At 38.3% G+C, this 24,201-nt stretch overlaps 1 protein-coding gene across 1 annotated transcript in view; it reads left to right on the top strand.

The window, feature by feature from the left end:
- Positions 1-18,035, top strand: part of UCHL3 (ubiquitin C-terminal hydrolase L3) — a 54,085-nt gene extending 36,050 nt beyond the window's left edge. Inside the window, exons 7-9 of the mRNA XM_040991282.1 lie at positions 9,592-9,667; positions 17,347-17,405; positions 17,821-18,035. Coding sequence (XP_040847216.1) covers positions 9,592-9,667; positions 17,347-17,405; positions 17,821-17,904 — 219 coding nt within the window. The 3' untranslated portion in view covers positions 17,905-18,035. The remainder of the gene's footprint in view (positions 1-9,591; positions 9,668-17,346; positions 17,406-17,820) is intronic.
- Positions 18,036-24,201: the final 6,166 nt, after the last annotated feature.

The following is a 24,201-nucleotide window of genomic DNA, read 5'->3' as shown; positions in this document are numbered from 1 at the left end:
CAAGTCAGGAGCAAGCTCGTTTCAGCACCACACGTCGCACTGGTCCCACAGGTGAAACATTGCTGACTTGGCATCCTACAGGTTCCACCCAAGATAGGTCTGGGTGGCCTCCAGACATAATAGCCAGTAGGCTCAGACCTCCACCAGTGCCACTTTGGGCACCATTGTGTGTAGGGCTGTAGGAACAACAGTGAGCTGCACAGGTGCTGAACTGGGAGAAAATTCACTTCAAGCTCAACTCATTGCATTGGTCTCACAGGGAAAAGAGTACCAACTTGGCATCTCATAGGTCCCGGTGGCCTTCAGACCTAATGGCCAGCAGATTCCAGCAAGACTAGCACTGCTGACAACCCAGTGATTTAGCACCTCTAATGTCTCCCTAATCCCAGGAACTTCTCAAACCTAGAGAGGGAGAAAGGCTGTGCAGGCAATGGTATCGCCACAGCACAGTATCACAGGGGTTGGAAAGTGGCAAGCCAGCTGGGAGCTGGGAGTATTGAGACTGTGGTGGAAGCCTATCACAGGAGCCTTGGACCATAACTTGCTGGAAGGAGTGGCGTGACTCCAAACAAAGAACTGAGTAAGTAAAACAATCAGTAAAAACTTTGGATGACATAGGTTAGAAACTGGCCCTAAAGAGAAGATGCTATTAACCAGAATAGCAATGACTAAGAGCAAGAGACAGGAACAATGAATATTACGGATGCCTCCTGCACAAAAGAGCAAAATCCTTTGTTAACCTCAGCATTAACTTAGGAATATGTTGAGGAAATCAGGGATAAAGAATTTTACACACTTGTTATAAAGCTTCTTAACCACAATGAGAAGTACCTAGTTCCCTTGTAATGAACCCAGGAAAGCAGTGGAGGATGGATTAAGTACTTGCACTCCTGCACTCACATCTGTTTTCGGTCGGTCTGGCATCATACCAGCTGTTGTGGTCATTTGGAGAATGAACCAACAGATGGATAGTCTCTTTCTCTGACTTTACTCTCTCTGTAACTGCCCTTCAAATAAATAAAAAATAAGTTTTAAAAAAATACATGGCAAGATTGCAGTTAAGCAAATGGGAGAAGTTATACAATGTTAATGTTAATCCAAAGAGAGCTGGAATAGCTGTGTTAATACTAAATGGAAGCAAACTTCAGAACAAGGAATATAATTAGTGTATTATTAACAGTGATAGGCAAATATTACCTAAAAAATGGAGATTAACTTAGCAAAACCCCTTAAATACATAAAAAATAAGTTTGTGTCTGCAGGTGAAAATTAGCAACTACATACATGAGGCAAGTATTGAGTAACTGAAGAGAAAAGTAGACAAATCACAAAAATTATAGTTGGAGACTTCTGCACTACTCTGAGTAAATGATGGAACAGTAGACATAGAAAGTTACTTAAGGACACAGGTGTCCTGAACAGTGTGGTCGAGCAGATCGGCCCTTGGGATATTCATCCAACAATAGCTGATTATATATTCCTTTTAAAAAATTACTTATTTGCAAGGCAGAATGACAGACAGTTAAAGGGAGATCTGCCATGAGCTTGTTTAGTCCGCACATGACTGCTGTTGCTTAGACTGGGCCAGGCTGAAACAGGGAAGCAAGGGAAACAGGGAAGCAAGGGAAATTAGACAACTTACTGCTACTTCAAAAAGTCTGGAAAAATGGAATCATAGGTTTACTTGGTACAAAACTACATGATTTGTTTTCATAATGTGCATTTTCTGTAAACTTTTTGAAAATTTCTTGTTTATCAATATAATAGACAACTAAAGCAGGTGTTAGAGAAAAAATATGCCATTAAATGTTTACTGTCAAAGAGGGAAAACGGGTACAAAGAGACTAGTAAGAAACAGTGACTATGGGATTGCAGAGGTGCAGGCGGCAGCTTCACCTGTTGCACCACAAGCACAAACGCCTACACGTCACTTTATGAATCTTTCTGTTCTATGCTTGGGCTTATTTATACCTTTTAACCTTTTTTGGTAATTGCCATAGGATTTATACTATATGTTCTTAGTAACAGTGTACCTACAAACAGTATGATATAAAGGACTTAGTTTGTACCTTGAAGTAGTTAACAAACTAAACACAAAGCAGAAGGAAGTAAAACTGTAAAAGGCTTAAAGAGGTGAAATTTATTTTGACACTAAAGTTCTTAGCAAATGTGTTAAGGTTTGGAGAGGAGTGAAGGACAAAAGGCCTAGAAAGGAGGAAATAAAATTGTCTCTATCCATGGGAAGCTTACTTTGTAAGACAAGAACAGCTGTTAGTGTCCTACCCCAATGTTCCCCAGATGCTCTGCTTAACAGCTATGACGTGGGAGATAGGATTTGTCTAAAACCACCTATGGTTTTCCACACTAGTCCTTCAGTGTTGACTCCCTGGGCCTCTGGTACACTGAGATATGCCTGTTGTGGTTTCAGCATCACCTGATCAGGAGACAGGGAGCAGAGCTCTGTATGACCTGTGTGACCATCATGGAGCCTGCTGCTGGAGAAGGGGGAGTTCCTTGGGGGCCATTCTTCCCTGAGTCCTCTGCTGAGTGTTCTCTTTGGCTTTGGCTCTCCTCCCCTCCAGCAACAGTTCCTGTTTTGTTCTATACTGCTGTGTTTTCCCTGAGACCCTGACAGCAATTCCCCACCCAGAGAGGAGCTTGTGAGCCCTGATGCTCCAAGAATGGATTTCCCGCTGTTTGCCCTGGAGATGGAGCAGAGGCTGTGACAAGAGCGATTTAGTGTTGCACATTTCAGAGCAGTCATCTACGGAAGTAGTAAATAGGAAAAAGAGCAGCGAGAAAAAATGAGGGAAGGAGGTAGTATTTAACATGCCCTGAAAGACGAGATCCTTTGGAAATATTTCTGTTTAAAAGAAATTAAAAGGATATGATGAATAATTCAATATGTGCCCCTAAGTTACATTCTGGGGAATAATGTTATGAAGAATTAGACTAGTTTCATTGATGAAATGTAAATAAGGAGAGAAACAAAAGATTATCAATATAAAGTAATAGTGATAACTATATTGGTGTTGAGGAAAGAAAATTCCTTTAATCAGGAAATACACACAGTTGTCCCCCTTCATATCCTTGGACTCCATGTTCATGAATTGAAACAACTGCAGAACAAAATATGAGGAAAATTGCATCTGTATTAAAAGTGCACAGTTTGGTAATAATTCCCTAAATAATGCAATATAATTATGCAATATATAATAGTACAATACTATTTTTCTTAACTGTTTAGTGTTAGTTATCTCTTATAGTATTTTTTTTAACTCTGAATTTGAAATCATTTCCCAAAGAAAAAGGAGGTTTTTTTTTTAAAGATTTATTTTTATTATTTTTTTATTGGAAAGGCGGATATACAGAGAGGAGAGACAGAGAGGAAGATCTTCCGTCCGATGATTCACTCCCCAAGTGAGTGCAACGGCCGATACTATGCCGATCCAAAGCCAGGAGCCTCTTCCGGGTCTCCCACGTGGGTGCAGGGTCCCAAGGCTTTGGGCCGTCCTCGACTGCTTTCCCGGGTCACAGGCAGGGAGCTGGAAGGGAAGCGGGGCTGCCAGGATAGAACCGGCGCCTATATGGGATCCTGGGCATGCAAGGCGAGGACCTTAACCACTGCGCCACCATGCCGGGCCCGAAAAAGGAGTTTTTGAAAAGGGTTCTTCAAAGATGGCAAAAGATGAAGGCCATCATGTTTAAAGTCAGAAATCGTGTTTCTCACAGGTGTGTTTGTTTTAAGTAACTTAAGGGATGATGCCGACGTTGCCTTCAGGACAAAGATCAGATCTGGTTACTGGTTTTATAAAAGAACGTTTCTCCAAGTTGTGTTCGTGTATCCCACCGGTAGCACAGCCAGCTGCGTGTGCCAGCATCCATCTGTGTTACCCTCATGTGAATGGACTCAAGCAGATTGAGGCTTAGATTTCGTTCGCTGTGAGTAGTCAAGTCCTTTGCTGACCCAGGAATCTTGTCTTTTGCCAAGTCCTATGAAGGAGTGACATGTTTCTATTTCTGTTCTTGTCATATGGAATGCTTTTCTGATTTCACCTTCCCTAGTCTTATACACTTTCTTTCAGTCAACAATTTTGACATAGTGGTCTCTCTCACATTCCCAAGCTCATCGTAAATAAGCTTTCTCCCAATTACTGATAGTCACCTTTCCCCTTCCTGTACCTGCTTCCTTGGTTATTTCTTTCTTCTGCCTCCTACATTCTTCTTCTTTTCTCTTATTTAGGTGTAGTCATTTTGAATATGACAGTTCTGATAGGACTATGTGAAGGCAAACACTTTATTAGCTACTTTTTTTTTATCATCACCTTAAGCCAAATATAGTATACATTTTGGTATTTATGGATGATTCTTATTAAAAGCAATTGAAATGTTCACAAACTTATTTTCTTGGCTTTCATCAAAATGATAGGTATAGTTTAGTATACTATTTGCATAAGTTGAAAATACTGAGGAAGATTTTAGATCATAAAGTTGAAAGACATCTAGAAATCATTCTGAGCAACAATCTCTCCCCAGAGAACAGTTCCTGTGAAATCTGTCATCAGTAACCAAGGACCTATGTCACTATTCTGTATCCTCATGACTGTTAGAATTATAAGTTTACAACATTGCTTTAAATTTTTCACTTCATCTACTTGTGTTATGAAAGTGACCGTTATAAAATTATTTGACTTAACACCAGTAAGTTGGTTATTGCATTGTATGTATTTTGTCAAAAACCATTGGCCACAGATGGTTTTTGTGGTAAAGTAGCATTAAAACAGAGAGTCCTAAAAGATCAGGCTCCATGACATTACTGCCCTGTGCTTTAGAAAATGCTCTATAAGCTGGCATTAAAATTCTTCTCTTTGTCGCTTCACACCTCAGCCATTAAGATCACTGGGCTGTATGACTTGGTTTCCTGGATTTGAATCCCAACCCTTAAAAGAACATACAAACATACGTACACACACACATACACAACCTTGCATAAAATAAGTGATTCATATTTTAGGTAATGTTTATATTTGTTAAATGGTGCCTGACAGATCATGTGCTCCATAAAACTTGTAAGCCTGGAACTTGGATTGATTTGTTCAGGTCATCCACTTCGACAGAATTAATTATATCCTTGTTTATGGTTTGAAGTTCTTTACTTCTCTTTGGAGTTTATGCCCTCTAAAGGAATTATTTTTACCAATGCCTATCACACTTTTCTTCTATTTTTATTCATTGTTTTATATGTGATTCAGTTTGTGTTTTAGTTTTTAAAAATTATATAATTCAATTTTAGTGGCCTTTAAATATTTAGTTCCATGAGTCTGCTGTGCAAATGAGGATATATAAACAATTCTGATATGCACTTACGGAAGATTTAGCTTATAACCTGATATACTTAGTTATATATTTCCACATTTCCCTCTTTTAACCAATATTCAGATATGATTGCTTGACTAGACTAGAGCTACTAAAACAACTAGCCCATAAGAATACAAGTATGACCATACGTTGCTTTTAAGAATAAATGATCACTCAGTAACGTGGTCTAAGTAAAATATTCTCTTTTTTAATTGTGTAGTCCTCCTCGCCATCCTCATCACAGCCTCATTCTAGCCACTGCAGAACGAAGGCCTCATCATTGTGTCACCATGCATCCCTGCCCTGGGTCAAACGTAACCATGTAGGCCCTGCAAAGGCTACCAGTCCATCTCTCCGTCTTCGTCGCTGGCGGCCCTTCTTACGCCTACCATCTTTGGGTCTCCATTCTGTTGTAAGTGTAGTCAATCTTCCATCTCTTCTCCCAGTGTCAAGGGCCACAGTTCCCCCCTCGCCCCTTAAAAGTTTCAGTCTTCAAACTGCTTTTCTCTTGGTTCACTCAATCATTAGTTGTTTTTGTTGTTGTTTTCCCTCCACAAGCATATTTCTATGCTTTGCAGTCTAGCTTGACTTTTGTCAGCCCCTTGGTGAACATCATCTTTGCATTGCGTATCCTGCCAGCAGAAGGGCACCTGCCCATGATGCGTACCTGTTGCCTATTGTGATAATGTTTAAGTTCCTGTCGGTTGTTAAGATGAGTCATGTGGTCTCTTACCCCTCCTGATTTCATTTAGTAGACCCAGGTCAATAAATGCTGTGTGCTTTCTGAGTTCTTCGCCATCCATTTCCTTATTTGTTTACCTTTTTTTGTGTTTCTGAACATGGCTATGACTATGCCATGCTTTAGAGTTACTTTACTTATTGTTATCCTCAGCTAAATCCTTCATGGTTTAAGGTGTTGCATCTAATCTATTTTATTTCCTGGGATAGCTCAGGTACATGGTTTAAATCTTGATCTGATCTTCCCTGACTGTTCATTGTCTAAAGATCTTTTCCAGCCAGAAAAGAGATATTCCTGTGTTTTAACGTGGGATTCTTAGAAATTTTATGTGCTCTTTTACATAGGCATACCTTAATAATTTCAACAAACTCTTAACGTGCATTTTTCTCATAATCTTGCTAATTTTCTAAAATGCTGATTGATGATGGATTCTACTCATAATTGACACAAAGTATGCAATTCAGCAACCACAGCTGTTGTTTTTCTGTGTTTTAGGATGTTGAAGGCAGTGACCGGCAGAGCCTACTTAGAAATGCAGTACCTGAAAGCTTTAGTGTGTGTCATACATTTATGAGAAACTTGACCTTCCTTAATTCATCATTACTTTTGAAGCCAGAAGAAATCTGATTACACAAACATTTAACATATGAAAAGAGAAATCAGTGTGGAACATTTTTTCTTTTCCCATCTAGAACTGTATACTCAAACGATGAAGTAGAGTCTTGATACTTTACCTTAAACATTTGCTTCTATCAGATATCAATATGGTCATCAAATACCCTTCCATTTGTGCTACATATAAATAAATTGGTGTTTCTCTGTGTTTTATTAACCTGCTAGAATAACAGCATTCGTCCGCCATTTTTATTCATTCATCCATTTGATATTTGTTGCTTCCTTACTGTGCCCTGTGTTGTTTGACAATGAGATAGATTATCAAAGCAGAATCCTAACCTTGTAAATTCAGAAGTGGGCAAATTTGATTTAATTCTAAATATGAACACTTTCTTTTGTATCTATTATAAATATGTCATAAAGTTTGACATTTTCAGTTTTATGTTTTTATGTGTTGTTGATCTTTGTCTTAAAGCTTCATAAATATTTTCATTGCATAGTGGTTAACAATATGAGTTCTAGAACTACACTATCGCATATGACTGCAGACTCTGTCACGTAACAGCTTTATAAGCCAGAGCATGTTACTTACTCTGTGCTGTGTTTTCTTGAGAGTGAAATGGATATAATCAGATCACCTACTCTATTGGATTTATGTATAACAGTTAAGCCTACTCAAGTGTATGGATTTAAAAATTTTTTATGCCAATTGCTTTAAATTCAATTTCCACAATTATTAAAAAGTGTTCTCGTTTTAAAATATAGGCAAAAGTCAGCCCTCGACACAAGGGTTTGTAAGAAAAAAAGAAAGAAAAAAAAGATAAGATAAAAATATTTTAAATAACCAACAAAGGATAAAATAAAACATAGAAACAAAAGTATTTTAATTTATAGCCTCTATTTTCTTCCTTCATATAGTTATTTGCTGCTCATTTTTTGAAACAAGGTTTGTTTTTCATAGAATTATTTTAAACAATGAAGTAATTGCAGATTTTAGACTCAGACTGCTTGAAGCTGACCAGTGGAAAGTGCTCAGCATAGACACTGAGGTTTCTGGAACCTGGGTTTGGAACATCTTTGTTCTCTGATTCCAGCTGTACTACTTTTACCTCTGGCAAGATTGTAGTTACTGGCTAATTATAAAAGTAGGAGAGAAAGATGCTTAATTTTTAAGGAGAGATGGAATTTAAATAATTGATATTTTATAAAAAACAACATAGCTCCGAAGATTTAATATATGTGATGGTCTTTTGAGAAATTATCTTAAAATTAAAAAAAAAACAAGGCCTTTCTATGGTTTAATAAGGAATTCTTTTTGACGTTTTTATGATGGAAATTAATTTGTAGTTTGTAGAATTGCTAGTAGCATTCACAAATTGGATTTTCTTCTGGTCATTGATACAAAAATGAGAGTATTGGATTGAGTGATTCCTAGTATTTTTTTTATTGTCTTAACAAAACAAAAAAAGTACTCATCATCAATGGTCTTTAAATATTTGAAGAAATACCATATTCAAGAGTAATTACATGTTTTTCCTAAAATGGTGGAAAAACAAAAGGAAGCATATTTTAGCCTCTGGATTAGGGATAATTTTAACAGAACCATCCTTCAAAATCTAGAGGCAGTACTTTGTCATTGGAGGACTTCAGCAGTGGAACAACAGTAAGACTAAAAAACCTTGATTCCTACTAAAAGTGAATTCCATAGCTCTAGACCGAAGTTAAGAAGAGCTGGTTTGCCACATTAATTAGTGTTTCATTTCTTGCATTCCTAGTTCCCGGATAATGAGCCACTGTCTGTCTAAACCATTTAGAAGTAGTCTGTAAATTTAAGATAGCGATGGCTATTCTGCCACTGATTTTCTTTTAGAAATTTTTATATTATAACTATTTGAAAATATATCATTACTTCGGAGTGAAAAGGTATAATTTTTGAGTTGGTACAATCTGTGTTATTTTAAAAATGTGAACTAGTATGAGATATAACTTTTTTTCATCCTTAAAATCTTTGCCTACAAAGTTTTTGTTCAATTTTAACTGACTATGATTATGCTATTTCAAACTATTTAGACTTGAGGGATAATAGAAAATTGTTGACTATTACTTTGTAGCTGTATCGTTCCTACATATCATAGAAAGCACCAGTTAGTCCTATTAACAATTCATAAATTAACTAAGAAACCGAAATGCCGTTCGTCCAAATGGAATATGAAAAGCTAAGAAAACCTAAGTATGGTTTAAATTATTAAGAGTCATAGTAAGAAAAAATCATAAGCCACAGTTAACCATACTCACTATTGCATTCATTCTGAATAGTTTTCTCTTGTATTACTCTTTTGGGCTGTTTTCCTACATCTGTTCATGTTCAACCTTTTTGAATGCAGAATGAGTTAAGATACTTAGGTAACTCCAAGACATTAAGACATGAAGTTGTCAAGTTCAAGTCTTTAAGTGATTAATGCATCTCTTAATGTCTTACAATTTACCTTTGTTTATGCATTATTAAAATTTTTAAGCCTTCAGACTTTTTAAGATACACAAATGAATTCACATATTTGTTTCATTCAGCAAGTAGGTGTTGTATGCCATTGGATGTACCAGGTCTTATGCCAGATGCTAGGACTTCCAAGTTGAACACAATTTTTGGTTATTTAATCAGTTGAGACTTAAGAAAGGTGTAATTTTGCAGTGGATGAGCAAATTGTCACAAACATCAGTGTGTCATCCTTTGGTTAAAGTGTCAAAGATTGAGCCTTGAACAATGTTGCCTGAATGCTCCCTATGTCATTTTGTGTGTATGTATATACATTTGGCTGGCTTATACATTTGACTAATAATATATGTAATGTATGTAATATGTATTTTTCCTCCTTTTCTAGGCACCAAATATAGATGAAAAAGTAGATCTTCATTTTATTGCCTTAGTTCATGTAGATGGGCATCTCTATGAATTAGGTAAGAACTATTTATTGAGTTTCCTTAAATTAACTGATTGCACTATGAAATTAACTTGACATGTTTTCCTTTTATGATTTACTACCAGAAAAGTGGTTTCTTTTTGTTTTTTGTTTTTTGTTTATATGTTCAGGGCCCTTAAAGTTCGAGTTACAGGATACCACTTATTGAGTTAGAGTTCATCAGTCTGGATAAACTGTCTTTAATTTTAAAATAGTGTAATATAATGACTGGATTTTAAATTTAGTATTGAGTGTAGCTAGTTTTTTTTTTTTTTTTTTTTTTTTTTTTTTTTACTATTTCTGTGTATATACTGAGAATTTTTTTTTAGGCTTTTTAAAAGGTTCTGTTTTCTGGTAGTGGTTCCCTCAGGCATATCTCAGTATCCAAGATTAATTGTTTGGTATTTTGGCCTATACTTGCCTTATTTTATTTCATCCTGTTATTTTAGTTTTAACTGTAAGTGGACTCTTTCAGGGCATGTTGGAGATTACATGATTTTAATGAATATATTCAGACAGAGGAAATGTCTTAAATTCTTTTCTTTTCGTAATTGGTATACAGTACAGGGCTTCCTCATATTTCTCCACAAGGCTTCTTCGTATTTAAAGTCAAAGGGAAAAGAGGGAAGTCTCTTTTTATAATGCTAGATAGCATACTTTTTTTTTTTGGTTCCCATACCTTTTATTTGTGATTTGTGTGTTGGTTTTCCACTTTAATTTTTCTTAACTTCTTTAAATGCACCAGAATTCCAAAAGAATTTAGACTGCAACTTACCTAGAAAATAAAGTTGAATTTTGTGTTTGCTATACAGCAACAGGATACTATATTGAGAAGGAATGGCTCTATTGAAAGGGACAAGCAAAAAGAAAATGTTTATAGAAATGTATAACCCTAATCATTGTTTAATAACTGAGTGGTTTTTAGAAAGGATCAAACAAAATTAAAAAGCAGTCATTGTTATGAGAATGTATAATAGGTTCACAGAATAGTGAAAGACACATTTTGCTAATTTAGTCTGCAGAACATGATGAACAAAGTATGACAGAGATTGGGGACTTCAAATGTCTGACTGTTTATTGGATCCAGAGTTTCTATTCTGCATTTTGTAAATATGGAGTAACTAGTGAAAGTAAAACAAACAAAAAAATAGATTTACTAAGCACATTCTGTTGCCTGAGGAAAGTAGATTTGGGAGCCTAGGCGTGTGACGCCTTGGTTAAGTCACCGTTTGGCATGGCTGCCTTCTATGCTAGAATTTCTGCTTCAGATTTTGACTACTCTGCTTCCAGTGAGCTTCCTACTATTACATTCAAGCCTGTGGGTCCCTACCACCTCTGGCTGTTGCAGGTACTTGAGGAGTAAATCAGCCAATGGAAGATTGATCTTTTTATCTCTCTTTTGAATAAAAGTGAAAATAAACAGATATTTGTTAAAATTTAAAAAATTTAGATTTAGAAAGACCAGAAAATAAAATTAGTACAGTCTATCACCAGAGATTATCAAAGTGATGGTGAGGGAAAGATTCAGTGCATACGACAACATCTAAAATGTGTTTGGTCCAAACAAGCAAAGAATCCTCCCAGTGGGAAGGAAAGCACTGTTTTAGAAACCCCGTGTGACCGGTTAGATAGTTGTCTGAGCTCGAGGTCTAGTGGGTAGTTAAAAGAAAGGACGTATATGAAAGGTAAGCTACATGTAAAAAGTAATACTCATTTGGAGAAGGCAAAGAACATTAAAAGACATTAAAAATTGGTTTAAAGTAACTTTAAAAAAGAAAAACAACTGCTGAGGGTTTTTGTTGTTGTTGTTGTTGTTGTTGTTGTTAGTTTCTTACTTATTTGAAAGGCAGAGTTACAACGAGAAAGGAGAGGTGGGGTGGTTTACTCCCCAGATGGCTGCAGCAGCAGCTAAGACTGGGTCAGACTGAAGCCAGGAGCTTGTGGCTCACGTGCCAAAGGCAGGGGCCCAGGCACTGGGCTATGTTCCACTGCTCTCCCCAGACACATTGGCTGCGAGCTGGGTCAGATGTGGAGCAGCTGGGACTTGAATATGCCATGCCATTGCCACTGTCACAGGTAGTGGTTTTACTCTCTAAACCAGTCCCAAGGTTTTGTTTTACTTAAATATTCTTTATCAAGATGAATGATCAGTATGACTGATAAGGTAATTAGAGGCCTGTGGAAATTGTTTAAATGAATTTGTTAAAAAATTCGGAGTTGCACAGAATAATCTTTGAAATGTGACAGAGAAAGGGGTAGTTACACAATAATTGAAGATGGGCAGCTGCCAATTATTGGCAGTAACCTTTATGGATCTAACATTCCAAAAGGGATGTTGAACAAGAGGAGTGTTCAGTTACTGAAAAGAAAACAGTGATTAGGGGGTTGGCATTTTGGTGCAGTAGGTAGGACCACCAGTCGAGCTGTCTGTATTTCATACCAGAGTACAAGTTCAGTTCTGGCTGCTCTGATTCCAATCTGATAATACATCTAATAGGCAGCAGAATATGGTTCTGGTCCTTGGTCTTCCACGTGGGAAACAGGAGTTCCTGGCCCCTGGCTTCACTCTGGCCTAATCCTGGCTGTGGAGGCCATTTGAGGAAGTAAGCCAGCAGATGGAAGATTTTCTTTGCTTGGCTTCAGTTTTCTTTGCTTCCCCCTTTCCCGTCTCCTACCCTACCTTTCCCACCGGCCTTCCCTTCTCTTCTCCCCTTCTCTCCCTTCCTCCTTTCCTCTCCCTCTCAGTCGCTCTACCTTTCAAAGAAATATTTTTAAAAACAGTAATAAAGGAACAGTATACAGGTTTTAAGAACAAATTAATTTCAAAAGCAATCTTTATTTATTTATTTATTTAAAGATTTGTTTATTTTCATTGGAAAGTTGGATTTACAGAGAGAAGGATATATAGAGAGAAAGATCTTCCAGCCACTGGTTCTCACTCCCCAAATGGCCACAACAGCTGCAGCTGAGCTGATCCAAAGTAAGGAGCCAGGAGCTTCTGCTGGGTTTCCCACACAGGTGTAGAGTCCCAAGGCTTTGGGCCATCCTCTATTGCTTTCCCAGGCCACAAGCAGGGAGTGGTAAGGACAGTGGAGCAGTCGGGATATGAACTTGCACCCATATGGGATACTGGCGCATAAAAGGTGAGGACTTTAGCCACCAGGGTACCATGCTGGGCCCAGTAATCTTATTTTTTTAAGACTATGTGAGTATAGAAGGTACAGTTTGTATAGGACAACTATTTAACAGGATGACTGTAATCTTGAATATATTCACTCCCTATTAAATTACAAGGTTAAATGGAGAAAAGAACTGAGTTTTTGTTGTTGCTGTTGTTGTTATCACCTCATCCTTGCCTTGGGGCCTCACATAGTTTCTGGTATATGTAAAGAGCAGATGCATGTTTTAAAATGGATGTTTGACGGTAACTTCAGAATTGAATGAACAATCATATTTTTAAAAATTGTTAACTAATGAAAAACCACCCAGCTGAAGTACTAAGAATACCTGGCAACACTAAAACATCTTTTATTGTGAAATAATTTTAGTTGTTCTTAGAGGCTGCAGAACAGGAATAGAAAGGACAAATAAAAGAGCTCCTATATTATATTCTGTTTCTCTTGATAACTCAAATTCAGTTAATGTCATGAACCCCAAAATAAGTTGCAGACATGATACACTAATATTATTTCCTCAAAGCAAATGGACACTCTCCTTTATGACTGCAATAGGACAATAGGAAAGTAACACTGGCCCAGAATTAGTACCTAATCAACAGCTTCTGTTCTGATTTGTTGATGATCAGAATAACATCTATTAGGATCCGGAACCAATCAGTAGAATCATGTTTTAAATGTAGCTGTTGTTTTTATCTCCTTTGATTCTAGACAATTCATACCTTTTCTTGTCTTTTATATTTTTTTATACCTAAGAGTACAAGGCAGTTAAATTGCAATAATCCTCCAAGAGAGTTAAATTGAAGTAATTTGGGTCCTCTGATGTTCTCTAAAGACTTAGGCATTTTTGGAAAGATTACCCCTTCCCCCCCCAGAAGTGAACCTGTATTCTCAGTGCATCTAATGGGAAACACATGATGTCAACTTGTTAGCTTTTGTTGCTTACTTTACATATTTGTCTGATTTCTCTAACTCTTTTGCAGATTCTTGCTACCCCAGTTTCCACATTCCGCTTTTTCTTTGCAGCTCATGGAGAACATTGAGGCCTGCTTGGATTTTTCTTTCCTTACCAGGATCAAGCAGAAAACCAATACTTTAGGACTTGCCTGTAGTTCTGGGCCACCTGTTTCCCACTGTGTAAAAACAACTGTTTCATGTGTTTTCAGCAGGACTCCTAGTGCAGTACCAGATTCTGCAGTATGGTTAGGGGTGGAAATTACCTAAGGATTGCTTCTTGACTTCCCCAAGTGGCATGAAGGAATTAAGCTTTCGCTTATGTCCCTCTTTTGTTACTCTTCCCTTCCAATTATAAAATATGGCAAAATGCATAAGTTCCTTTTTGTTATTCTCAAGGTACTTAGAGTTGTTTATCTTATTCTGACCGCAGAAGCATTATTCTCAGTTGAGCCATAACCAATGTACTTTTCTCCTCAAGTTTTTTTTTTTTTATTTCTCCAGAGTTAATAATTGCCTTGTTTTGCTGTTGGCTTTGTTTTTGGCGAAGGTAGGGTGGGGGTAGGAAGTAACACTCCCAAGTTCTTTTTCCGTGATCTAAATCTCCTTCCAGCGTATCAGACCATCTGTTAACTTCATCTCCCTAGAGATATCTTTCTCCATGCCTTTTCTGCTAGTCTGGGCAGCTTGTGTCCTAAGCCTTGTGTATGTTTATCACCGAGGGATGTCTCTTAATCATCATCCTGGGGGTGTCCTATGCTTTCACTAGTCTACTGAAGTGCCTGCTCCTGGATGGCATATCTCCCTCATTCTTTTTTCTGCTTGCTCACTTTTTTGTTTTTTAGTATGTTCCCCAGTACTTTCTCTCCCAAGAGGAAAGATGAGAGAAGTAAATATTCTCAGGCCTTGAAGTCTAATGTTGTATAACTTGGCTGAGCTTAACATTCAAGGTTGGCGAATAACTCTTTCAAATTCTGATGGCCTTGCTCTTGTATTTTAACTTAGGTGAATTACTGTTAAGAAATCTAACATTTTGCTTCTTGATCCTTTGTGTGTGATCTCTTCCTCCCCCAAAACCTTACAGACTTTTAAGTCTTTTCTTTTTCCTAAAAGACTTAACATTTTATGACGATGATAGTAATTATTATGTATTAATTTACAACTTATTTGCAAAGTAGAGAGAAACAAAAAGGAGCCAAGAACTTAATCCAGATCTCCCAAATGGTGGCAGGAGACCCAAGTGTTTGAGCCATGCACACATGGGAGCCATGTATACTCCCAGGGTGCACATTAGCAGAAAACTAGAGTCAGAGTTGGAACTGAAACATGGGCACTCTGACAGAGACAGGCAATCCCAAGTGGTGTTTGCGTAACCTATTTTACTCAACACCCGCCTCTCCCTGCCTCATTTAGAAGGGGGGCAGTAGGGGAGAGTGTGAGCCGCAAGGGTGGTAGTAGTGGTCAGTACAATAACTCTGCAGTCTTATTGTTTTGACAAAATGTTAATATAAAAATAGATAGTAAATATTTTAGGTTTCATGGTCTATAGACCATGTCTATCATATTTTTCTTTTTAATGTTTATTTATTTATTCATTTGATAGAGAAAGAGTGAGTTTTCATCTACTGACTGACAGACTTCCCAGTGTTGGGCTGCGCTTGGACAAAGATAGTATCTCAGCTCATCCAGGTTTCTCACATGGTAGCAGTGGCCTAACCACATGAGCCATCACCTGCTGCCTCCCAGGGAGTACATTAGCAGGAAGTGCCACTGGGAATGGACTTGAACACAGGCACTCTAATATGAGATGTGGGTGTTTTTACTGGGAGGCTAAACACTTGCCTCTTTTTTTTTCTTTACATTTACATATTTATTTATTTGGAAGGCAGAAACTATACAGAGAGAGTGAGAGATAAAGAAAGATCTTGCATTCTCTGGTTCACTCATTATTTGCTGCAGTAGGCAGGTCTGGACTAGGCTGAAATCAGGAGTCTAGATTTCTATCCTTGTCTTCTACAGGAGTGGCAGGATCCCTAAGAATTCGGGTCTGCATTGGCAGGAAGCTGTATTGGAAGTGGAGTACCTGAGACTTGAACTAGCACTTCAGTATAGAATATAAGTGTCACAAGAAGTGGCTTAACTACTGTGACACAGCACTAAGCCCCCAAAAACCATTCGTTAAGGGAAGTATAAAAGGATGATGTAGTAGCCTAGTGGCTAAAGTTCTCGCCTTGCTAATGCAAGGGCGCTGGTTCTAATCCCAGCAGCCCTGCTTGCCATCCAGCTCCCTGCTTGTGGTCTGCAAAAGCAGTGGAGGACGAGCCAAAGCCTTGGGACCCTGCACCCGCATGGGCGGCCATTGTAGTCATTTGGGGAGTAATTCAAAGATGAAAGATCTTCTCTGTCTCTCCTCCTCTGTGTATATCTGACTTTCCAATAAAAATAAATAAATCTTTTTTTAAAAATTGGTGAAGGGTAAGACTTGGCCCTTACGATATCTTTAGCCAACCTTAATATTGCAATGACAGTACAAATCACTGTTAATCTCTGTTATAAGCTTCTATATAATGAAATAGTTTACAGTTTAATTTTGTTTAATCTTTTGATATTTTCAGATTAGCTTAGTAATTTTAATTTATACTTTCATGTTTGCAGTTATATATTATTTTAATGAATAGACTGCCTAAGAAAGAATTTCTAGAGATTTTTAGCTCTTTATAGTCTAATAAATTATAGTAAAGATAAGTGAATATATTATATTGTAATTTAGTTAAAGGGGAAAAAGCTTTGTTTTTTATATTTTGTTTTCATGCAGAAACTAAAATATAGCAGTACAAAATGGGGTATACATTATGAATGTAGAAGATCCTTATAAATGTAGAATAAATGGGTGATTGAAAAAAAGCGTTTGCCACAAAAGGGTGTATTCTTAATTATCAACTGCTTGAATGATTGATCGATTTGAAAATAAAATTTACAAAGAGGGAGAGACAGAAAGATTTTCAGTTCACTAGTTTACTCTGCAGATGGCTTCAATGGCCAGGGCCGGACCAGGCTGAGGCCAGGAGCCCAGAGTTCCTTCCAGGTTTCTCTTTTGGGTGGCAGGGGCTCAAGCCCCTGGGCCGTCTTCTGTTGCTTTCCTAGGCCATTAGCAGAGATGTGCATTGGAAAGGGAGCAACTGGAACATGAAGTCACGCATAACCTGTTATGCCCTGAAACATGTAAATCTTAAGATCTTATGATTCAGCTTTTAAGGTGAAAAAATATTTTTAAAATATTTGTCAGGGTAAAAATTGTGGATATAGCTTTTTAAAATTTGACTTATATCAATTTTGCAAAATTTCTCCAGGAAGTTAAAATCAGTGTTTATAATAAATTTAGTAAAAATTCATAGGTAGCACATTTAAAATGTTTCTTGTGGGGCATATTATTTAAATTATCTTTTGATATTTTTTTGTTGTCTCCCTCTGGGAATAGGAAAATGCAATTTAAAAGTATGTTATATTGGGAAAACAGCTAAGCATTCAACTTGTTTGTTTTCCACAGATGGGCGGAAACCATTTCCAATTAACCATGGGAAAACTAGTGATGAGACTTTACTAGAGGTAACAGTCCAACTTGCTATCCCACTTTAAGCGTTAACATTCTAGTTATCTTCGAAGTCTTTGTAAAGGTCCTTTGATTGTGGATGCCTTTTTGTCTTCATTCTTTCCAGAAATCTCAGAGAAAACTATCTGAATTAGTTTTAGAAGTCTACAACAGATAACGGGGTTTAGGGAACTCTCTGTGTAACCAAGTATCAAATTTGAAAGAGAGTAGTGTTGAAAGAGTTGCTCATAACACCCCGTATTGTTTTGAATCTAACACAGTATGAATTATGTCTTAATCCTGGTTTTAGATATATTAAAATGTGGATGGGTTGATTGGCTTTGTATGAGTTAGAAAAATATGAACTGTCCTGTGTCATTTGTAAGTAAGATACAGTGTAAAACCAAAAATTATACTTTTTTTCCCCTATAGGATGCCATAGAAGTTTGCAAGAAGTTTATGGAACGTGACCCTGATGAATTAAGATTTAATGCAATTGCTCTTTCTGCAGCATAGTTTGTCAATAATGGGAACACCAGATACTGTATTACTTGCAACAGAAATTAAATTCCCGCTGCCATACACTAAGTGAAAAATTTTTGATATTTTCATTAACTTGATTAAACTTTATGTGGATTAAACTTTGACTTAACTTGTGTTTTGTATTACTTTTGTCCGTAATTGCAGCTGCAATTCTATCCTTCCCTCTCTTGGGAAGAACTTACCTTGTCCAGTTACTAGCAATAAGCCTCTTACTCTTTCTAGATTTCATTGGAGATTATATATTGGGGCACCAGCACAATTTTCATCAGCATAGTGTGATTTTGTGTTGTATCATAAAAAGTTAACATGTTTACTTAAAAAATTGCTCAGCACCTATTTGTAATTAGATGGTATTGTTTTAAGTGCAGGAGTGAATATTGTTGGCTAATTTATGTTCTTTTGAGAAGGCATGGCTCACAAGCATGTAAGGAAAACTGTATTGAACATTTAAATAGGATATATGTTGGGGACTGTCTTAATGGATACTTTAGATTTGGTCATTTTGAAGTTACACATCTGAATCACAAAAAGTAGCCAGTCATATAAAGGTGGTGGGAGAGAAGAGAGAGGAATAATCAAGGCAGAGTCCCTACAATGATGGAGAAAGTAGCAGAGGATGAGGTCAAAGAGGGCTTTACTGATACAATAAAGGACATTTGGATTAGTTGAAAGTGGTGATAAACTAATTTGTTTAAGTGATAATAAACTAATAATAAACTAACTTTTAAAGATGTACTTGTTTGATGAAGAGAGATGGATCTTCGGTGTGCTGGTTCGTCTCCCAGGTGGCCACTAAGGCAAGGCCAGGCCAGGTCAAAGCCAGGAGCCAGAAGCTTCTTTCAAATATTCCAAGCATGTGAGCTATCTTCTGTTGCAGGGAACTGGGTCAGAAATGGAGCAGCTGGGACTTGAGCCGGCATTCCAGTCAGCTGCTGTCACTGCAGGCTGTGGCTTCATGTGCTGCATTACAACAACATGTCCTTCTGATGTAGAGATTTTAAAGGTCACTCTGACAGTTCTCTGGATGAATACGCTGAGGAGGGAGTGGGGGCAAACTAGGAGAGTTGTCAGGTGTCCGTTTTAGTTGTTCAATGAGAGATGGTGATGGCTAAGTCTTAAAAAGTGGTAGTAGGGCCCGGTGTGGTAGCCTAATGGCTAAAGTCCTCACCTTGCATGTGATGGGATCTCATATTTGTACCGGTTTGTGTTTTGGCTTCTCCACTTCCCTTCCAGCTCCCTGCTTGTGGCCTGGGAAAGTAATAAAGGATGACCCAAAGCCTTGGGAACCTGAAGAAGCTCTTGGCTCCATATTTGGATCAGCTCAGCTCTGACCATAGCGACCACTTGGGGAGTGAACCAGTGGATGGAAGACCTTTCTCTCTGTCTCTCTTCCTCACTGAAAATATGACTTTCCAATAAAAATAAATAAAGCTTAAAAAAAGTTGGCAGTAAATTAAGTGGAACTGTATCAGTGAATTGTAAAGCAGACCAGATTTGTCCAGAAAGAACCTGTGAACCAATACTTCAGTACAGGTGTTAATACACAGTTCACTGAGTTAATGCTCGTTCCTGTGGCCATGACATGGAAGAAGTGATTTTTAGGAGAAGTAATGTAGCAGTGGCTTACAGACTGTGTTAGATCTTTATTACTCAAGGTGAGATTACAATCATATTACCTAGGAGCTTGCCAGAACAGAACAATTTCAGACCCACTTCTAGAACCTGTATTTTAAGCTCCCCAGATGACTCACACGTGTTAATCTTGGGAAGTAGTGTTAAAGTTTTCCCACACTGTACTAAATGGTACCTGATGAGCCACTACTAGACTTTTCTTGATCTGCTGGCCATCAGGTCTGAGGGCTACCCAGACAGATCTTGGGGGGAACCTGTAGGATACCACATTGTTACAATTCACTGAGCCACAGATAAGTTCACTCCCAGCTCAGTGCATGCACAGTACTGTCCATAGCCTTTGCCTCCTTATACAAAATGGCACCCAATTTGGCTCAAAAGGGTGGACGGGGCTGTAAAATCTACCCTGTTGCCACAATGCCCATCTGGTACCTGATGCTCTGTCTGCTCCTGGTCAAATAGAACAGACCAGCAGGACAGGCATTTCTTTGTCTGGGTTCTCCTCCTGAGCTCCTGGTGAACACCTCTTCCCACCTTGTTGCTGGCAGAATTCAGGTCACAGCTCACTGGATGCCTCTGGGGTATCAGTCACCACAACACCACACTGTTGTGTCCCCTGCTTTCCTGTGTCTGTCCATGTGCAGGTACCCCTCTGCTGTCATTTTGTCCTTTCCTATTTCCTGGAATTTGCCGTCTCTGCTTCACACTGGCTCATGTTTGTCCATCTGTTTAAATGTGTCCTTACCCCATTCTGCCATCTTGATTCTCTCATAATTATATGTCTTAAATAGTCCTCAGCAGTCTTTTGCCCGTTGTCCTGTTGGATTTCTCCCACTGTATAGTTTCATAGTCTTAAATCAGTGTTGCATTGCCTGGAATTTACATGTTTTCTCCATGTTTGCCAAGGAGAACACTTAACTTTGTACATAATGGGCAAGAAGAGGGATGAAGCCAATTATCTTTTAAACATTGGGTTAAACTTGGCCCTAAGCTAAAGATACAGTCTTGAGATGGGACAACTGCAGAGTATCCCAACTTTAAGAAGTTACTGTATACACTAAGCATTCTTTGACACTTACTTCAGCATGATAGCCCTTCCAAAAAGAAAAAATTACAACAAATACAGACCTAACTGGCTTTTGTTCAAAACTCTCGAATTGGGGCAGTTTCCATTTTTATAAAATAGAATGAAGGCTCTGGTTGGTCAATAATGCTGAGTTTTGTAAAGTGAGAACAAGGAAACGGAATACTAGAAGAGACCAGGTGAACATGTTGCTTCCGCTTGCTTCTCTGCAGGAGTTAAACCAGAAGAGATTTCCTCATTCTGACTCAGGTACCTTGGAATCTGTTTTCAGGAGAAATAGATCTATTTTGAATCTGTACACTTCCTTTTAGTTTGATTATATGGCAGGTAGTCGATGTGTTTCTGCATTGGGTTTGATCCTGTGGCTTCATGGAAATGCTCAGTCTAAACAGTGGTCTCCCAAACTGTAGTAGCTCTTTTTTTTTTTTTAAGATTTATTTATTTATTGGAAAGTCAGATATACAGAGAGGAGGAGAGACAAAGAGGAAGATCTTCCGTCCGATGATTCACTCCCCAAATGAGTGCAACGGCCAATGCTATGTCAGTCCAAAGCCAGGATCCAGGAACTTCTTCTGGGTCTCCCACATGGGGGCAGGAACCCAAAGCTTTGGGCTGTCCTCCACTGCTTTCCCAGGCCACAAGCAGGAAGCTGGATGGGAAGTGGAGCTGGTGGGATTAGAACTGGCACCCATATGGGATCCCGGCACGTTCAAGGCAAGGACTTTAGCTGCTATGCCATGCCACCAGACCCTGTAATAGCTCTTTGCAGAACATACAACCTGAACATTTTCTCTTGGTTCTCCCTTCCCTGAGCTTTTTTATTTCCTCTGTTGCCACAGTGCTTTGTGTAATCACTTTCTTGTGACTTGAAGAGGTTCATAGTTGACTTTGAATGGGAACTGTTAAAGATGTGAGACTGGTTAAGTTTGGATCATTTTTGTATGCTGCTATTAACAGCTATGATAGATTTAGGCAAAATGGAGCTAAAGCTAAATGCTTAGTGGACTTTTGGGGATTCTCGAGCCATGATTCTTCAGCAGATAGATGTAAAGGATTGCTTTAAACTGTTGGAACATATAGAGAAGCTTTTATGAACTCTAACTGCTGATATTTTCCATGTTCATTAGTGTCTAAAATGGAGGTTTTCTGTATTTTGTATTGAATCAGACTTCAAGATGTTTTAAGTAAAAACCGTATTCTTCATAAAATTATTTAAAGCTATTTAATTTCAGTTTATTTTTATTCCATCTGAAATTTATGTCCAGTGTTTACTAGGTGAGTTTTATCATTGAACTGTATGTGTGCATGTGTGTACCTATCCATGTAACTCTCTATATATATACACACACATATATATAATATGTATATATATCACAACTTGCTTATATAATGAAAATATAATTTAAAACATTTTTAGGCATAAATGTTTCTCTAACACCGTAGCTTTCACAACATTGTCTATTGGGTCTTGTAAGAATTGCAAAGAGGTGGGATCAATGCCATGGCTTAGCAGGCTAATCCTCCACTTGTGGCACTGGCTTCCCATATGGGTACCAGTTCTAGTCCTAGCTGCTCCACTTCCCATCCAGCTTCCTGCTTGTGGGCAGGGAAAGCAGTGGAGGATAGCCTGAGGCCATGGGCCCCTGCACACACATGGCAGATCCAGAAGAAGCTCCGGCTGCTGACTAGCCCATCTCTGGCCATTATTCCTATTTGGGCATGAACCAGCAGATGTAAGATCTCTCCTTTCTGTCTTTCCTACTTTCTCTCTAATGCTGCCTTTTAAGTAAAATACATTTTTAAGAAAAAAAAATTGCAAAAAGGTTTACTCCCATCATCCTCAAGTTTTCTTACAGAAATTGGTTTCCTTTAGGTAAAGCTTAGGTACATATGCATGTTATGCATACAAAAATAATATATGAATATGTGTATATGGGGGATACTTCAAAAAATTCATGGAATAAGGGAATGAAAAATGTGCATTTTCTGTAAACCTTTTGGAGATGTTTTCTATAAATATAATAATTTTTCCATTATCTGTTTTTTTCTTGTATTCAGCCCACCACGTATAGACTTTCTCTATGGCTGTTATTTGCGCGGCAATACAGCAATAACAACTGTTTTCACTGTAACAGGAATCAGGCAGCTTGAACTGACAAAAATGTGCAGAGGAATTTGTACGGGTTATATGTGAATGCCGTACCATTTTAGTTAAGGCACTCGAACATCTGCAGATCTTACTGTGTGAGGTGGGGTGTCCTGGAACGAATCCCTCAGCATCACATACACATTCACTCATACCTGAACTCTGTATCAGTTAAATCCTTTACTGACGTGAAGTAAAACATTTGGAATAGTGCATAATCATTGTAAAGGGTTTCTAGAGCCATTTTAGATTTATAACAATGCACATAAAGTGGAATGGTTTATGGTTTTTATCTGCTGAGATTTTTAAACATGGTTCCTGGTTGCTTTCATTAAAATTACTACTAAAGCCAACTGTGGGATATTCTGTTTTCTGATAGCGGAGTGTTTTGTTGTTTCTTTTGCTTTTTTTATTGAAAGATGTGATCTACTGAAAATATATACATTATTGTATGTATAAGATTCAACATCACACAAAAAGAGTTTCTTCTTTTTTTGCGGGGTGGGGGTTAATATATGTTTATCTGAAAGGCAGAATTAGAGAGAATAGTCCATCATCTGGTTCCCTTCACAAACGGACACCAAGGCTAGGGCTGGGCCAGGTTGCCAAGGCTTCGGGCCACCCTCCACTGCTTTCCCAGGCCATAGTCAGGGACCCGGATGGAAAGTGGAGCAGCCAGGATTAGAGCTGATGTCCATATGGGATCCTGGCAGGTCTGAGGTGGGAGCTTTAACCACTAGGCTACCGTGCCAGGATTCAGGAGTGTGTTTAGACTAGTCATTAAGATGCGTACCTCCCGTGTGTGGGATGTGTCTAGACTTAGTTCCCAGATCTGCCCCTGAGTCAAGCTTTCTGCTGTCATGCAGTGGTGATGTGTCAAGTGGTTAGTTCCCTACTGCCCATGTGAGAGACCTAACTTTAGTTACTGGCTCCCTACATCTGCCTGGCCCAGCTCCAGTTGTATATATTTGGGGAATCCCAAAGGATGGCAGCTCATTCTGTCTCTCTGCTTCTCAAATAAGACAAATGTTTCTGGAATGTTAATGGAAAATGTATTTAATGGAGGGCAGCATAGTGGCCTAGTGGCTAAAGTCCTCACCTTGCACTCACCAGGATCCCATACGGGTGCTGGTTTGTATCCCAGTGGCCCCACTTCACATCCAGCTCCCTGCTTGTGGCCTGGGAAAGCAGTCAAGGAAGGCCCAAAGCCTTGGGACCCTGCACCTGTGTGGCAGACCTGGAAAAAAGTTCCAGGCTCCTGGCTTCAAATTGGCTCAGCTTTGGCCATTGTGGCCACTTGGGGAGTGAATCATCGGACAGAAGATCTTCCTCTCTGTCTCTTCTCCTCTCTGAATATCTAACTTTCCAATAAAAATAAAATATATATTTAAAAAATGTATTTAATGCT

The sequence above is a fragment of the Ochotona curzoniae genome, unplaced genomic scaffold (genome assembly GCF_017591425.1).
Source record: "Ochotona curzoniae isolate NIBS_2020 unplaced genomic scaffold, NIBS_Ocur_1.0 contig_64, whole genome shotgun sequence".
Classification (NCBI taxonomy): domain Eukaryota; kingdom Metazoa; phylum Chordata; class Mammalia; order Lagomorpha; family Ochotonidae; genus Ochotona; species Ochotona curzoniae.
The sequence above is the reverse complement of the archived record's forward strand: the minus strand, read 5'-3'. Positions and strand labels throughout refer to the sequence as shown.